Source organism: Thalassophryne amazonica, chromosome 8, assembly GCF_902500255.1.
Source record: "Thalassophryne amazonica chromosome 8, fThaAma1.1, whole genome shotgun sequence".
NCBI classification, from domain to species: domain Eukaryota; kingdom Metazoa; phylum Chordata; class Actinopteri; order Batrachoidiformes; family Batrachoididae; genus Thalassophryne; species Thalassophryne amazonica.
Window position 1 is genome coordinate 20068181 of NC_047110.1, and position 18599 is coordinate 20086779.

At 41.0% G+C, this 18599-nt stretch overlaps 1 protein-coding gene across 1 annotated transcript in view; it reads left to right on the forward strand.

Moving 5' to 3' along the window:
* The window catches only part of pik3c2a (phosphatidylinositol-4-phosphate 3-kinase, catalytic subunit type 2 alpha), a 205015-nt gene that overhangs the window by 101779 nt on the left and 84637 nt on the right, over positions 1 to 18599 (forward strand). The window contains 2 exon segments of the mRNA XM_034175828.1: positions 4819 to 4898; positions 12827 to 12890. Of these exon segments, the coding sequence (XP_034031719.1) occupies positions 4819 to 4898; positions 12827 to 12890 (144 nt within the window).

The window sequence follows — 18599 nt, forward strand, 5'->3', positions numbered from 1 at the left end:
TGGCCACTAGCCCTAACCTTCACTAAAAGACCCAGACTTTAGATAAAGTTGAGGCATGGCCCACTCTGTTCGCTAATAAAATGAATTTAAAATGGCAGAAAGCATAGTAACATACTATGCCAGTATGCTAGCCATATGAAAGGGAAAATAAGTAGGTCTTAAGTCTGGACTTGAAAGTGTCTGACTGTTTTATTGACACAGGGAGATCATTCGACAAAGCAGGTGGAGGATAAGAGAAACCCATGTTACCCACAGACTTCTCATTCACCCTAGGGACACAAAGTAGTCCTGCATCATGAGAACGCAGAGCCCGGGCCAGTACGTAGGGTTTAAGTAGGTCAGATAAGTAGGGAGGTGCTTGTCCGTGAATAATTTTCTAGGTTAGTAACAGAACCTTAAAATCTGATCTCACAGGGACAGAAATCCAGTGAAGCGATGTCAAAATGGGTGTAATGTGGTCAAACTTTCTGCTTCGTGTCAAAAGTCTAGCAGCAGCATTTTGAGCCCATTGGAGACCCCTGATGCTGGACTGCGGTAAACCACAAAATAGAACATTGCAGTAGTCCAATCTAGAAGAATCAAATGCATGAATCAGTGTCTCAGCATTAGCCATAGACAGGATGGGATAAATCTTCACTATATTGCACAGGTGGAAGAAAGCAGTCCTCGTAATATCTCAAATGTGGAGGTTAAAGGACAGTGTAGGAACAAAAATTACCAGCAACATCAACATCCAGCCTTTCACTGATGCAAGGCAATCTTCTAAGAATTTTTCATGGATGAGAATGCCAGCAGTCATCGGTATGTATAACTGGGTATCATCAGCATAGCAATGAAAGGTAATCCCAAAACACCGCATTATGTGCCCAAAGGGTGCTATATAAAGCGAGGAAAACAGTGGGCCTAAGATGGAATCCCAAATTTCATATCACTAAGGTTAGAGATAGTGTTATCGTACAAAACACAGTGAAAACGACTGGTGATGATGTCAACCGTGCCATGCAAGGGCATTCCCAGTAATCTTAAAATGATTCTCCATCTTATCGAGTAGAATATGATGATCCATAGTGTCAAATGCAGCACTAAGATCTAACAGCATCAGAACCATATTGGTGTCCAAATCCATTGCAATCAGAAGATCATTTACCACTTTAGTGAGCGCTGTCTCTAAACACAGCAGCGAAACTGTAAACCTAATAAGTTAGTGATCAGAAACCTCTGATGCAAGAGGCATGATATCAGTATTTGTGCAATACCACGTGCAAGAACCAAACCCAGGGTATTTCCACAAATTAGTGTTAAATCCTGAATGCATATCCTGAAGGCTTATATGAATGTTTATGTCACCAATAATCCTGAATGTTATCTGTACTAGTTGATAAGTTAGAAATAAACTCACCAAATTCATTTAAGAGTTGAGAGTATGGGCCAGGGTGCCTATATACAGTGACAAAGTAATATGGCTGACTTTTATTCTCGTGACCTTGGCAATACATAACATCATGGGCAGAGTGGAGAATCAGATGTTCAAATGAATTATATTTGTGACCCCCAACAGCTAATAAACTAGACCTAGATTTATAAGTAAGAGCAGCACTCCCACCTTACTTCACATCACAAGGGACATGACTAAATGTGTACACCGGTGGGTAGGCCTCATTTAAGCGGAGGACAGCTGTAGGTTTAAGCCAGGTTTCACATAACCCAATCATATCTAAGTGGTGATCCATAATTAGATCATTAATCAGCAGTGATTTTGAGGACAGTGATCTTATGTTAATAAGACCCAGATTAAGGACCTCAGTGGAGTTGACAGTTGGACTGTTTGGATTTAGGGGTTTGAGACATTCCACACGTGTTGTAGGTAGCAGACACAAAATATTTGATATTGCTGGAACAGCCAGTGAGCCATCCTCAATTTCAACATTATCCAATGTAGTAATGGGTATTAAGTTTGCAAAGAACTCTATGATATTCATGGACACGTCTGTGGAAACAGTCCACAGTCTCAACTGGACGAATTTCCCTCTCTGGCAGGTAAACTGCATTATCACCATAGTGGATTTTCTGCACTAATTTCCCCGCTAAGATAATGGCTTACACACCCACATTCGTCATAAGCCTTACAGGGTCTCTAATCACCTACTCTGTGGCCTGCTATAAAGTCCTAATTTTACCGTTCCTGTAGAGCTCTATCTATGTTCGCAGACAAGATGGCAGTGCGTTCCCCAGTAGGGTGAAGGCCGTCTAACATCAGCAAGCCACGGCGACCCCAAAGGGAAGGCCACTTGTCATTGTGCATGCAAACACAACAAAATTAATAGTGCAATCTCACCTCAAGATGCATGTACACATAATAAATAAATACTAAAATAATACTAAAAACACTCATAAATTCATTCTCACACAGTACGGCAGTTGCATAAAAAGATTATTGTACAGCAGTATTTAGTGCACAAATGGCTCTTGCAACAAAGCTGTTTTTCAGTCTGTTTGTTTTCAATGTCCTGGACCGTCTGCCTGATGGCAGCAGTTCAAACAGATGATGTCCAGGGTAAGAGGGGTCTCTGACTGTCTTTTTTGCCTTTCTGAGGCAGCGACAAGTATACAATTCCTCTAGTGAAGGTACAAGACAGCCGGTGATCTTCTTGGCTGTGGTGACAACCCTCTGGAGAGCTTTCCTGTCTGTGACCATGCAACTGGAAAACCACACACACAGACAGATCAGAATGCTCTCTACGGAGCAGCAATAGAAGGCCAACAGCAGTCTCTGCAAAAGGTAGTTGTTCCTGAGAACCCTCAAGAAGTAGAGTCTCTGCTGTGCCTTCTTGATGGTAGCCATGGTGTTGGTGCTTCAAATCAGGTCATCCCTCAGGTGCACGTCCAGACACTGGAATTCAGAGACCCTTGCCTCACAGTCTCCCCCAATGACCTGTGGCTGTTTGTTCATTTTCCTCCTCCTATAGTCCATCACCATCTCCTTTGTTTTTGAGGTGTTTAAGATCAGGTTTTTCTCCTTGCACCATACAGACATCTGCTGCACCTCCTCAGGATAGGCGGTCTCATCCTCACCAGAAATAAGTCCCACCACGGTGGTGTCATTAGCAAACTTGATATCATTGCTGGGGTGAGAGGGGGTGCAGTCGTGGCGGTAGAGGGTGTAGAGCAAAGGGCTCTGCACACAACTCTGAGGAGAGCCAGTGCTGAGGCTAATTGGTGAGGAGATGTGAGGGCCGACTCTCACCCTCTGAAAGCGGTTTGTGAGGAAGTCCAGGATCCACAGGCGGATGGAGTGGGACACCACCAGGTCCAACAACTTAGTCACCAGTCTGCTTGGGAGGATGGCATTAAATGCTGAGCTAAAGTCCACGAAGAGCAGCCTAACATAGCTCCCCTGCTGCTCCAGGTGGGACAGAGCCGCATGTAGAGCTGTAATGATGGCGTCCTCTGTGGATCAGCTGGCATGATAAGCAAACTGGTGAGGGTCGAACCCGGGGGGAGGCAGGAGGTTATGTAGGCCCAGACGAGCTTTTCAAAGCTCTTCATAATGATGGGATTTAGTACCACCAGGCGATAGTCATTCAGACCACTGATCTTGGTCTTCTTAGGGAGGGGGTCAATAATAGAGGACTTCAGGCGGGGGGACAGCAGTCTGGCTCAGGGACTGATTAAAAATGTTTGTTAAAAAAAAAAACAAACAAAAAAATAAACAGCGAACTGAGCTGCACTTTCCCTCAACACCTGACCTGAGACGTTGTCTGGACCTACAGCTTTTCTTGGATTCACCTTCCTCAGCACCATTTACCAGTTTGGAGATGTCAGTTTTGGTGTGGAACCCAAAACCGGAAATGTTCAAATGCCCTTTATGTTCAGAACGAACCAGTTGGGGAAAAAAATTCAGGTTCAAAGTCCTGGTCAAAATTCACACAAAGTCATCTTTTTCCAAATCCGTTTCAAGCCTCATTCATAAGTAAAATCTATTTTTGTCTGAAGTCTCAATCAGATTCCACCTGTTTGGTTACGTCTATGAGCTTCACACCGTGAGAGCTGGTGGCTCTCCTCCTGCTGCTCACAGTCTCACTGTCAGCTGACAGGTAACAAAACATGACTTTTACAGTGCACATTCAGTTTGGACTTGTGTGTGCGCATTTTTTTCCCTTTTTTTTTAAAGTGCTCATTTGATTGTAAAGTCTAACATGTTGCGATTACTTGAAAGATGTTAATATTTAATGTTTAGCGTCTGAGACACTGTGGCGTCTTCATAGGGGAGGCATTGGTTTGTTTGGTTTTTCCTCCTAGAGATCAAATTCCTGTTCAAGGCCTGGTCTTAGACGCTTAAACCCACATAAAGTGCATAATCTTACAGGAAGTAATTTGGGTTTTATTTCAACATTTACTTGGGGGAAGTGAGGCAATGCCATTCTCATCTTTCTGAAATAAATTCAACATGATCTCATTTACAGTGTAGCATAAGGCTCGATCTTTATGATCTAAAACTTGATTTCCTCCCCCTCCCACCCCCACCATGTCAACATTACGTATTATTGCATACAATTGAAATTCCCACAGCAACAATAATTCTTTGAGGCAGAGCAATTATTGAAATACCATAGGGAGTGATGTCACATGCAAATACTCTCCAACTTTTCTGGAAAGATGCACGGCGTTTGAATTATTTTCTATTTTTCGTTTTCAATGCTTTCCTATTGTACGGTGCTGATGGTGATTCAGATTTCTGATCATGTGTCTGTGTGATTGAATAACTGCTGACTTGGCTGCCTGTAATCTTAGTTGTAAACATTTACTGCTTCTGCACAGGCGGAAGACGACTGCTCTGTGATAGACTTAGAGAAGCACCTTGATGAAGTGGAACGACCCTTTAAGGAGAATGTCACCAGGTATGAGGGTTCTGCACACGTCGCACCTGTCAAAAAACATGCCTCTTGAAGAGAGGAAAGCCTATATCACATCCTTTTATCTGTGTTATCAGCAAGTTAACTTGGGATTTTTGTGCGCTGTTGTAGTGTACTTTTATTATTGGCATTTATTCTTTTATTATTATTATTATTATTATTAGAGTTGATTTTGTTTAGTGGTTTGATTCCTAATTTTAATATTAAATAATAATAATAACAAATGCAGGATTTAAAAATATTTAGTTTGTTTATTTTTGGTATTTAAATCGCACCATATTATAAATCTCAGGATCTCCCAGATTAGATTGAGAATAAATAAATACCCCACAACTAACACTCCAGAAAATACAATATTTGAATTGTGCTGTATAAAAGGTTTAAACTTACGAGAATTGCAATAGCTCTATAGGGTGTGTGGGTGGGGGTGGGTGTGTGTGTGCGTACGTGCGTGAGAGAAAACAAAAAAAATCAAAGTTGAATTATTTAACAAATATCAAAGGTACAGTAGTGTTCAGAATAATAGTAGTGCTATGTGACTAAAAAGATTAATTCAGGTTTTGAGTATATTTCTTATTGTTACATGGGAAACAAGGTACCAGTAGATTCAGTAGATTCTCACAAATCCAACAAGACCAAGCATTCATGATATGCACACTCTTAAGGCTATGAAATGGGCTATTAGTAAAAAAAAAAGTAGAAAAGGGGGTGTTCACAATAATAGTAGTGTGGCATTCGGTCAGTGAGTTTGTCAGTTCTGTGGAACAAACAGGTGTAAATCAGGTGTCCCCTATTTAAGGATGAAGCCAGCACCTGTTGAACATGCTTTTCTCTTTGAAAGCTTGAGGAAAATAGGACGTTCAAGACATTGTTCAGAAGAACAGTTTGATTCAAAAGTTGATTGGAGAGGGGAAAACCTATATGCAGGTGCAAAAAATTATAGGCTGTTCATCTACAATGATCTCCAATGCTTTAAAATGGACAAAAAAACCAGAGACGTGTGGACGAAAATGAAAAACAACCATCAAAATGGATAGAAGAATAACCAGAATGGCAAATGCTCACCCATAGATCAGCTCCAGGATGATCAAAGACAGTTTGGAGTTACCTGTAAGTGCTGTGACAGTTAAAAGACGCCTGTGTGAAGTTAATTTATTTGCAAGAATCCCCCGTAAAGTCCCTCTGTTAAATAAAAGACGTGCAGAAGAGGTTACAATTTGCCAAAGAACACATCAAGTGGCCTAAAGAGAAATGGAGGAATATTTTGTGGACTGATGAGAGTAAAATTGTTCTTTTTGGGTCCAAGGGCCGCAGACAGTTTGTGAGACGACCCCCAAACTCTGAATTCAAGCTACAGTGAAGACAGTGAAGCATGGTGGTGCAAGCAACATGATATGGGCATGTTTCTCCTACTATGGTGTTGGGCCTATATATCGCATACCAGGTATCATGGATCAGTTTGGATATGTCAAAATACTTGAAGAGGTCATGTTGCCTTATGTTGAAGATGACATGCCCTTGAAATGGGTGTTTCAACAAGACAATGGCCCCGAGCACACTAATAAACCAGCAAAATCTTGGTTCCAAACCAACAAAATTAATGCCTCGCAGATGTGAAGAAATCATGAAAAACTGTAGTTATACAACTAAATACTAGTTTAGTGATTCACAGGATTGCTAAAAAGGCAGTTTGAACATAATAGTTTTGAGTTTGTATCGTCAACAGCAGATGCTACTGTTATTGTGAACACCCCGTTTTCTACTTTTTTTTACTAATAGCCCAATTTCATAGCCTTAAGAGTGTGCATATCATGAATGCTTGGTCTTGTTGGAATCTACTGAATCTACTGGTACCTTGTTCCCCATGTAACAATAAGAAATATACTCAAAACCTGGATTAATCTTTTTAGTCACATAGCACTACTATTATTCTGAACACTACTGTAAGAGGGTTTTCTATTTGATAGATGAAGTAATCATAGACTCTGACAGACAACAACACTGACCGTTGCTCATGTAAGAAAATAATGGTTAAAAAATAATTAAATAAAGCCAGAATATTAATTAATTCATTAATTAATTAATTTGTGTGTGTATAAAAATATGCAGGGTTCTAGCTACCGCAAACTTGCGTTACAGCCCGTTACAATATAATTTTGGACCATTAGGCTTATTTTGGACCGTGTAATCAACCGTTTCTGCAGCACGACTCCAGTTTGAAGCGTGAATCACTGAAGCAATGCTTCGAATCAATGGCTCGTGGCTCTTTGATTCGCTGTTCTTCAGAAGCGGTAAGTCCGCTTCTTAACCCCTCTCAAAGCCATTAAAATATCATGAGTCACTTTTGTGTGTATTAAAGTCGCTAACTGCGACTCATGTCTTGTTGCAGTCAACAAACAAACAACAATTGTCCTCTGCTCCAAACGCTGTGTGGCTCTTTCCTGAGACAGAGTATGCTCGGAATTAATAACTTAAAAATATAGCGCCAAATCACAACAAACAGTTGCCCCAAGGCGCTTTATATTGTAAGGCAAAAGCCATACAATAATTACAGAAAAACCCCAACGGTCAAAACGACCCCCTGTGAGCAAGCACTTGGCGACAGTGGGAAGGAAAAACTCCCTTTTAACAGGAAGAAACCTCCAGCAGAAGCAGGCTCAGGGAGGGGCAGTCTTCCGCTGGGACTGGTTGGGGCTGAGAGGAGAGAATCAGGAAAAAGACATGCTGTGGAAGAGAGCAGAGATCAATCACTAATGATTAAATGCAGAGTGGTGCATACAGAGCAAAAAGAGAAAAACACTCAGTGCATCATGGGAAACCCCCAGCAGTCTAAGTCTATAGCAGCATAACTAAGGGATGGTTCAGGGTCACCTGATCCAGCCCTAACTATAAGCTTTAGCAAAAAGGAAAGTTTTAAGCCTAATCTTAAAAGTAGAGAGGGTGTCTGTCTCCCTGATCCAAATTGGGAGCTGGTTCCACAGGAGAGGAGTCTGAAAGCTCAAGGCTCTGCCTCCCATTTTACTCTTAAAACCCCTAGGAGCTATAAGTAAGCCTGCAGTCTGAGAGCGAAGCACTCTATTGGGATGATATGGTACTATGAGGTCCCTAAGATAAGATGGGACCTGATTATTCAAAACCTTATAAGTAAGAAGAAGAATTTTAAATTCTATTCTAGAATTAACAGGAAGCCAATGAAGAGAGGCCAATATGGGTGAGATATGCTCTCTCCTTCGAGTCCCCGTCAGTACTCTAGCTGCAGCATTTTGAATTAACTGAAGGCTTTTCAGGGAACTTTTAGGACAACCTGATAATAATGAATTACAGTAGTCCAGCCTAGAGGAAATAAATGCATGAATTAGTTTTTCAGCATCACTCTGAGACAAGACCTTTCTAATTTTAGAGATATTGCGCAAATGCAAAAAAGCAGTCCTACATATTTGCTTAATATGCGCATTGAAGGACATATCCTGATCAAAAATGACTCCAAGATTTCTCACAGTATTACTGGAGGCCAGGGTAATGCCATCCAGAGTAAGGATCTGGTTAGACACCATGTTTCTAAGATTTGTGGGGCCAAGTACAATAACTTCAGTTTTATCTGAATTTAAAAGCAGGAAATTAGAGGTCATCCATGTCTTTATGTCTGTAAGACAATCCTGCAGTTTAACTAATTGGTGTGTGTCCTCTGGCTTCATGGATAGATAAAGCTGGGTATCATCTGTGTAACAATGAAAATTTAAGCAATGCTTTCTAATAATACTACCTAAGGGAAGCATGTATAAAGTGAATAAAATTGGTCTTAGCACAGAACCTTGTGGAACTCCATAATTAACCTTAGTCTGTGAAGAAGACTCCCCATTTACATGAACAAATTGTAATCTATTAGATAAATATGATTCAAACCACCGCAGCGCAGTGCCTTTAATACCTATGGCATGCTCTAATCTCTGTAATAAAATTTTATGGTCAACAGTATCAAAAGCAGCACTGAAGTCTAACAGGACAAGCACAGAGATGAGTCCACTGTCTGAGGCCATAAGAAGATCATTTGTAACCTTCACTAATGCTGTTTCTGTACTATGATGAATTCTAAAACCTGACTGAAACTCTTCATATAGACCATTCCTCTGCAGATGATCAGTTAGCTGTTTTACAACTACCCTTTCAAGAATTTTTGAGAGAAAAGGAAGGTTGGAGATTGGCCTATAATTAGCTAAGATAGCTGGGTCAAGTGATGGCTTTTTAAGTAATGGTTTAATTACTGCCACCTTAAAAGCCTGTGGTACATAGCCAACTAATAAAGATAGATGGATCATATTTAAGATCGAAGCATTAATTAATGGTAGGGCTTCCTTGATCAGCCTGGTAGGAATGGGGTCTAATAGACATGTTGATGGTTGGAGGAAGTAACTAATGAAAATAACTCAGACAGAACAATCGGAGAGAAAGAGTCTAACCAAATACCAGCATTACTGAAAGCAGCCAAGATAACGATATGTTTTTGGGATGGTTATGAGTAATTTTTTTCTCTAATAGTTAAAATTTTATTAGCAAAGAAAGTCATGAAGTCATTACTAGTTAAAGTTAAAGGAATACTTGGCTCAATAGAACTCTGACTCTTTGTCAGCCTGGCTACAGTGCTGAAAAGAAACCTGGGGTTGTTCTTATTTTCTTCAATTAGTGATGAGTAGTAAGATGTCCAAGCTTTACGGAGGGCTTTTTTATAGAGCAACAGACTCTTTTTCCAGGCTAAGTGAAGATCTTCTAAATTAGTGAGACGCCATTTCCTCTCCAACTTACGGGTTATCTGCTTTAAGCTGCGAGTTTGTGAGTTATACCACGGAGTCAGGCACACTGATTTAAGGCTCTCTTTTTCAGAGGAACTATAGCATCCAAAGTTGTCCTCAATGAGGATGTAAAACTATTGACGAGATAATCTATCTCACTCACAGAGTTTAGGTAGCTACTCTGCACTGTGTTGGTATATGGCATTAGAGAACATAACAAAGAAGGAAAGACTTCTACTGTAATGAAACGTATTCCCCACTGCTGGGTAGTCCATTAAAGTCAATGTAAATGTTAATAAGAAATGATCAGACAGAAGGGGGTTTTCAGGGAATACTGTTAAGTCTTCACTTTCCATACCATAAGTCAGAACAAGATCTAAAGTATGGTTAAAGTGGTGAGTGGACTCATTTACAGTTTGAGCGAAGCCAGTTGAGTCTAATAATAGATTAAATGCAGTGTTGAGGCTGTCATTCTCAACATCTATGTGGATGTTAAAATTGCCCACTATAATTATCTTATCTGAGCTAAGCACTAAGTCAGACAAAAGCTCTGAAAATTCACAAAGAAACTCACAGTAACGACCAGGTGGATGATAGATAACAACAAATAAAACTGGTTTTTGGGACTTCCAGTTTGCATGGACAAGACTAAGAGTCAAGCTTTCAAATGAATTAAAGCTCTGTCTGGGTTTTTGGATTAATTATAAGCTGGAGTGGAAGATTGCTGCTAATTCTCCCCCTCAGCCTGTGCTACGAGCATTCTGACAGTTAGTGTGACACGGGGGTGTTGACTCATTTAAACTAACATATTCATCCTGCTGTAACCAGGTTTCTGTAAGGCAGAATAAATCAATATGTTGATCAATTATTATATCATTTACTAACAGGGACTTAGAAGAGAGAGACCTAATGTTAATAAACCACATTTAACTGTTTTTAGTCTGTGGTGCAGTTGAAGGTGCTATATTATTTTTTCTTTTTGAATTTTTATGCTTAAATAGATTTTTACTGGTTATTGGTGGTCTGGGAGCAGGCACCGTCTCTACGGGGATGGGGTATTGGGGGGATGGCAGGGGGAGAGAAGCTGCAGAGAGGTGTGTAAGACTACAACTCTGCTTCCTGGTCCCAACCGGTTTGGAGGGTTTAATAAAATTGGCCAGATTTCTAGAAGTGAGAGCTGCTCCATCCAAAGTGGGATGGATGCCGTCTCTCCTAACGACCAGGTTTTCCCCAGAAGCTTTGCCAATTATCTATGAAGCCCACCTCATTTTTTGGACACCACTCAGACAGCCAGCAATTCTAGGAGAACATGCGGCTAAACATGTCACTCCCGGTCCGATTGGGGAGGGGCCCAGAGAAAACTACAGAGTCCGACAATGTTTTTGCAAAGTTACACACCGATTCAATGTTAATTTTAGTGACCTCCGATTGGCGTAACCGGGTGTTACTGCCGACGTGAATTACAATCTTACCAATTTACGCTTAGCCTTAGCCAGCAGTTTCAAATTTCCTTCAGTGTCGCCTGCTCTGGCCCCCGGAAGACATTTGACTATGGTTGCTGGTGTCGCTAACTTCACATTTCTCAAAACAGAGTCGCCAATAACCAGAGTTTGTTCCTCGGCGGGTGTGTCGCCGAGTGGGGAAAAACGGTTAGAAATGTGAACGGGTTGGTGGTGTACAGGGGGCTTCTGTTTAGGACTACGCTTCCTCCTCACAGTCACCCAGCCAGCCTGCTTTCCCGGCTGCTCGGGATCTGCTGTGGGACAGCTAACGGCGGCTAAGCTACCTTGGTCCGCACCAACTACAGGGGCCTGGCTAGCTGTAGTATTTTCCAAGGTGCGGAGCCGAGTCTCCAATTCACCCAGCCTGGCCTCCAAAGCTACGAATAAGCTACACTTATTACAAGTACCATTACTGCTAAAGGAGGCCGAGGAATAACTAAACATTTCACACCCAGAGCAAAAAAGTGCGGGAGTGACAGGAGAAGCCGCCATGCTAAACCGGCTAAGAGCTAGTAGCTGCGCTAAGATAGCGGATTCCTAAAAACACACAAAGTGAATAATGTGAAAGTAATTTATAGGTGATTCAGCAGAGGGAGTGCTTTAGTTAAGGCACGTGAAGATTACACTGTGAAATAAATCGTTATCTAGTTATCTAGATCAATCTAACTATGCAGATTAAACAGCTAACAGATACAGCAAAGCACCGCTGTGCTCCGGAACAGGAAGTGATACAATACTGCAGTGAGAGTCAACCACCAGTAGAGGCGAGCAAGAGCCCTTCAAAACGAATTGCCGCTTTAAATAAAATGACACCTCTTCCAAACGTTGCAATACAGACAATAAACTACAATCGACTAAAACTTTTTTCCTCCCAAAATGAGACGTCCTGCATTCTTTATGAACCTGCGAGCTGTGAGCTGTAGAGCTCAGCTCAGATATGGAAAGACATTCATGCCAATAATAATGTCTGAATGGAAATGCTTTTGACAAAAACTAACAGATTTTATTACTGTTTATGTCCAGAGATCAAGGATCCACCATGTAGAGTTTATGTCCAGAGTTGTTCAATTTCAATAAAATGTTCAATAAATGTTGTTCAATTCAATTTAATCAGCTTATAAAGCACCAAATTACAACAAAAGCAGTCTCGACGTGCCTCACACAGAACAGTTCAACATAAAAAAAATTAAAATAAATAAATTAAAAAATTCAAATACCTAATTAAAAACATAAGTAAAAGAATAACACATAAAATAAAAACTACTCCTAAGAAAGAGATTAAAATAGGTTTTAAGTCTTGACTTAAAATGTCCACGGACTCTGACTGCCTCACTGAGGGCCATGTACTGGCTACCCAGAATGAGATTGCCCACTCAACAAACTTCCCTTCTGGACATGATGAAGGGACTTGGGCTGTCGTACCTGGCTTTTCCCCTTTGGGTACCCCTAGAATGGCCAATTTTTTGCTTAAATTTTCAAAAGCTGACCCCCTTCCGCACCATCCCCTTGTTGACACATTTTATCTTCAGAGAAATGTTTTCAGGCATGCGGACTGACCTCAGTTTATTTTTAAGCTCCTTATCTTTTGCCATTGTTTATTGCTTATCTTTGTGTCTTCCTCCAGACAAGGCCTGGCTGACTATCTTGAAGGTTATCACAACCAAGTCTCCATCTGTCTGCAGAATGAGGTACATTTGTTCTATGTGCAGATTTGGGGAAGGGGGGGCAGTAGAAACTGAACTGGGGAAAAGTCCATATGAGTCTGCATTGATTTATTTAGATAAGTTACCAAGTATAATAAATTCACAACTGTTTATTATTTTATTTAAACTGTACACACAGATCTTCATGGGATTATTAGGGTGGCTTTGTGCAGCTGTTGGTCTTTATTTATTTATTTGTGTAACAGGTGGTTACACAGGTTCACTAGATCCGGAGTATCAGGATGTGTGGCTCTATACTGTCTCTGAGTGTTTCATCTCTGATCCTGCAAGTAATTCAGTGCACTGTTTTGCTGTGTCACTCTGTGAAAAATGGCAGATGTCGATTTCGTACTGAGACACTGGGTCACTTCATTTGCTTGACACCACAAATATATGTGGACCAGAACATTCCTGGAAATGTTGGCTTTCTAGAAAAATAGCACATCTGTCTCCCAGCCAGTTTGATTGTTGTGGTGTGACAGCTAAGATGCACTCTAAATAATTCATTTTCTTTTTTTTTTCTGCATTGACTAAGCAGTTAACATTTAATATTCACATGAAGGTGCTGTGTGATTAAAATAAACCACCAGTTGGTTGTAATTACTGTGAGTTCATAACTGTAGTTCTCTTGCAGAAGCCTTCCAGTGTTTGCTTGTGGTCTTCTGCAGCAACACAGTGTTACCTTTGTAGTAAACCACTGAAACTACCAGTAGGCTTGCCTCTACTGGTGGTTGGCTCTCACTGCGGTATTGTATCACTTCCTGTTCCGGAGCACAGCGGTGTTTTGCTGTATCTGTTAGCTGTTTAATCTGCGCAGTTAGATTGATCTAGTTATCTAGATTACGATTTGTTCCCAGTGTAATCTTTACGTGCCTTAACTAAAGCACTCCTTCTGCTGAATCACCTCTAAATTATTTACACATTATTCACTTTGCGTGTTTTTAGGAATCCGCTAGCTTAGCGTAGCTACTAGCTCTTAGCCGATTTAGCATGACGGCTTCTCCTGTCTCTCCCGCACTTTTCTGCTCTGGGTGTGAAATGTTTAGTTATTCCTCGGCCTCCTTTAGCAGTAACGGTACTTGTAATAAGTGTAGCTTATTTGTAGCTTTGGAGGCCAGGCTGGGCGAATTGGAGACTCGGCTCCGCACCGTGGAAAATTCTACAGCTAGCCAGGCCCCTGTAGTCGGTGCGGACCAAGGTAGCTTAGCCGCCGTTAGTTACCCCCTGGCAGATCCCGAGCAGCCGGGAAAGCAGGCTGACTGGGTGACCTGTGAGGAGGAAGCGTAGTTCTAAACAGAAGCCCTGTGTACACCGCCAACCCGTTCACATCTCTAACCGTTTTTTCCCCACTCGACGACACACCCGCCGAGGATCAAACTCTGGTTATTGGCGACTCTGTTTTGCGAAATGTGAAGTTAGCGACACCAGCAACCATAGTCAATTGTCTTCCGGGGCCAGAGCAGGCGACATTGAAGGAAATTTGAAACTGCTGGCTAAGGCTAAGCGTAAATTTGGTAAGATTGTAATTCACGTCGGCAGTAATGACACCCGGTTACGCCCAATCGGAGGTCACTAAAATTAACATTAAATCGGTGTGTAACTTTGCAAAAAACAATGTCGGACTCTGTAGTTTTCTCTGGGCCCCTCCCCAATCAGACCGGGAGTGACATGTTTAGCCGCATGTTCTCCTTGAATTGCTGGCTGTCTGAGTGGTGTCCAAAAAATGAGGTGGGCTTCATAGATAATTGGCAAAGCTTCTGGGGAAAACCTGGTCTTGTTAGGAGAGACGGCATCCATCCCACTTTGGATGGAGCAGCTCTCATTTCTAGAAATCTGGCCAATTTTCTTAAATCCTCCAAACCGTGACTATCCAGGGTTGGGACCAGGAAGCAGAGTTGTAGTCTTACACACCTCTCTGCAGCTTCTCTCCCCCTGCCATCCCCTCATTACCCCATCCCCGTAGAGACGGTGCCTGCTCCCAGACGACCAATAACCAGCAAAAATCTATTTAAGCATAAAAATTCAAAAAGAAAAAATAATATAGCACCTTCAACTGCACCACAGACTAAAACAGTTAAATGTGGTCTATTAAACATTAGGTCTCTCTCTTCTAAGTCCCTGTTGGTAAATGATATAATAATTGATCAACATATTGATTTATTCTGCCTTACAGAAACCTGGTTACGGCAGGATGAATATGTTAGTTTAAATGAGTCAACACCCCTGAGTCACACTAACTGTCAGAATGCTCGTAGCACGGGCCGGGGCGGAGGATTAGCAGCAATCTTCCATTCCAGCTTATTAATTAATCAAAAACCCAGACAGAGCTTTAATTCATTTGAAAGCTTGACTCTTAGTCTTGTCCATCCAAATTGGAAGTCCCAAAAACCAGTTTTATTTTGTATTATCTATCGTCCACCTGGTCGTTACTGTGAGTTTCTCTGTGAATTTTCAGACCTTTTGTCTGACTTAGTGCTTAGCTCAGATAAGATATTATAGTGGGCGATTTTAACATCCACACAGATGCTGAGAATGACAGCCTCAACACTGCATTTAATCTTATTAGACTCTATTGGCTTTGCTCAAAAAGTAAATGAGTCCACCCACCACTTTAATCATATCTTAGATCTTGTTCTGACTTATGGTATGGAAATACAAGACTTAACAGTATTCCCTGAAAAACTCCCTTCTGTCTGATCATTTTCTTAATAACATTTACATTTACTCTGATGGACTACCCAGCTGTGGGGAATAAGTTTCATTACACTAGAAGTCTTTCAGAAAGCGCTTTCTGTAACTAGGTTTAAGGATATGATTCCTTCTTTATGTTCTCTAATGCCATATACCAACACAGTGCAGAGTAGCTACCTAAACTCTGTGAGATAGAGTATCTCGTCAATAGTTTACATCCTCATTGAAGACAACTTTGGATGCTGTAGCTCCTCTAAAAAAGAGAGCTTTAAATCAGAAGTGCCTGACTCCGTGGTATAACTCACAAACTCGTAGCTTAAAGCAGATAACCTGTAAGTTGGAGAGGAAATGGCGTCTCACTAACTTAGAAGATCTTCACTTAGCCTGGAAAAAGAGTCTGTTGCTCTATAAAAAGCCCTCCCGTAAAGCTAGGACATCTTTCTACTCATCACTAATTGAAGAAAATAAGAACAACCCCAGGTTTCTTTTCAGCACTGTAGCCAGGCTGCCAAAGAGTCAGAGCTCTATTGAGCTGAGTATTCCATTAACTTTAACTAGTAATGACTTCATGACTTTCTTTGCTAACAAAATTTTAACTATTAGAGAAAAAATTACTCATAACCATCCCAAAGACGTATCGTTATCTTTGGCTGCTTTCAGTGATGCCGGTATTTGGTTAGACTCTTTCTCTCCGATTGTTCTGAGTTATTTTCATTAGTTACTTCATCCAACCACCAACATGTTTATTAGACCCCATTCTACCAGGCTGCTCAAGGAAGCCCTACCATTATTTAATGCTTCGATCTTAAATATGATCAATCTATCTTTGTTAGTTGGCTATGTACCACAGGCTTTTTAAGGTGGCAGTAATTAAGCCATTACTTAAAAAGCCATCACTTGACCCAGCTATCTTAGCTAATTATAGGCCAATCTCCAACCTTCCTTTTCTCTCAAAATTCTGAAAGGATAGTTGTAAAACAGCTAACTGATCATCTTCAGAGGAATGGTCTATTTGAAGAGTTTCAGTCAGGTTTTAGAATTCATCATAGTACAGAAACAGCATTAGTGAAGGTTACAAATGATCTTCTTATGGCCTCGGACAGTGGACTCATCTCTGTGCTTGTTCTGTTAGACCTCAGTGCTGCTTTTGATACTGTTGACCATAACATTTTATTACAGAGATTAGAGCATGCCATAGGTATTAAAGGCACTGCGTTGCGGTGGTTTGAATCATATTTGTCTAATAGATTACAATTTGTTCATGTAAATGGGGAATCTTCTTCACAGACTAAAGTTAATTATGGAGTTCCACAAGGTTCTGTGCTAGGACCAATTTTATTCACTTTATACATGCTTCCCTTATGCAGTATTATTAGACGGTATTGCTTAAATTTTCATTGTTACGCAGATGATACCCAGCTTTATCTATCCATGAAGCCAGAGGACACACACCAATTAGCTAAAACTGCAGGATTGTCTTACAGACATAAAGACATGGATGACCTCTAATTTCCTGCTTTTAAACTCAGATAAAACTGAAGTTATTGTACTTGGCCCCACAAATCTTAGAAACATGGTGTCTAACCAGATCCTTACTGTGGATGGCATACCCTGACCTCTAGTAATACTGTGAGAAATCTTGGAGTCATTTTTGATCAGGATATGTCATTCAAAGCGCATATTAAACAAATATGTAGGACTGCTTTTTTTTCATTTACGCAATATCTCTAAAATCAGAAAGGTCTTGTCTCAGAGTGATGCTGAAAAACTAATTCATGCATTTATTTCCTCTAGGCTGGACTATTGTAATTCATTATTATCAGGTTGTCCTAAAAGTTCCCTAAAAAGCCTTCAGTTAATTCAAAATGCTGCAGCTAAAGTACTGACGGGGACTAGAAGGAGAGAGCATATCTCACCCATATTGGCCTCTCTTCATTGGCTTCCTGTTAATTCTAGAATAGAATTTAAAATTCTTCTTCTTACTTATAAGGTTTTGAATAATCAGGTCCCATCTTATCTTAGGGACCTCATAGTACCATATCACCCCAATAGAGCGCTTCGCTCTCAGACTGCAGGCTTACTTGTAGTTCCTAGGGTTTGTAAGAGTAGAATGGGAGGCAGAGCCTTCAGCTTTCAGGCTCCTCTCCTGTGGAACCAGCTCCCAATTCAGATCAGGGAGACAGACACCCTCTCTACTTTTAAGATTAGGCTTAAAACTTTCCTTTTTGCTAAAGCTTATAGTTAGGGCTGGATCAGGTGACCCTGAACCATCCCTTAGTTATGCTGCTATAGACGTAGACTGCTGGGGGGTTCCCATGATGCACTGTTTCTTTCTCTTTTTGCTCTGTATGCACCACTCTGCATTTAATCATTAGTGATCGATCTCTGCTCCCCTCCACAGCATGTCCTTTTTCCTGGTTCTCTCCCTCAGCCCCAACCAGTCTCAGCAGAAGACTGCCCCTCCCTGAGCCTGGTTTCTGCTGGAGGTTTCTTCCTGTTAAAAGGGAGTTTTTCCTTCCCACTGTAGCCAAGTGCTTGCTCACAGGGGGTCGTTTTGACCGTTGGGGTTTTACATAATTATTGTATGGCCTTGCCTTACAATATAAAGCGCCTTGGGGCAACTGTTTGTTGTGATTTGGCGCTATATAAAAAAAAATTGATTGATTGATTGATTGAAAAGCATACTGAAAAACACAATTTAGCAAGGTAAAGGGGACACATTTCATAATAGGATCATTCCATATGAACTCAACCAGAGGTCCCATGGTGACTGACTCAGACTTGGCTAAAAAACATTGTGTTGGTGCCTCTACATATTTAATGAACACATGCAAAGTTTTAGGTGGAAAATCTTAAGGGTTTCTGAACTATGGGCCTTTAAAAAAGGGGTGCTGTGCCTGTTTTTGACACGCGTGAATTGCATATGTTAGTGTGTAGCCAATTTTAGATACCAATATCTCTGAAACATGTAAAGATTTCTGGCTGTAATTTGCTTTCCTGGGT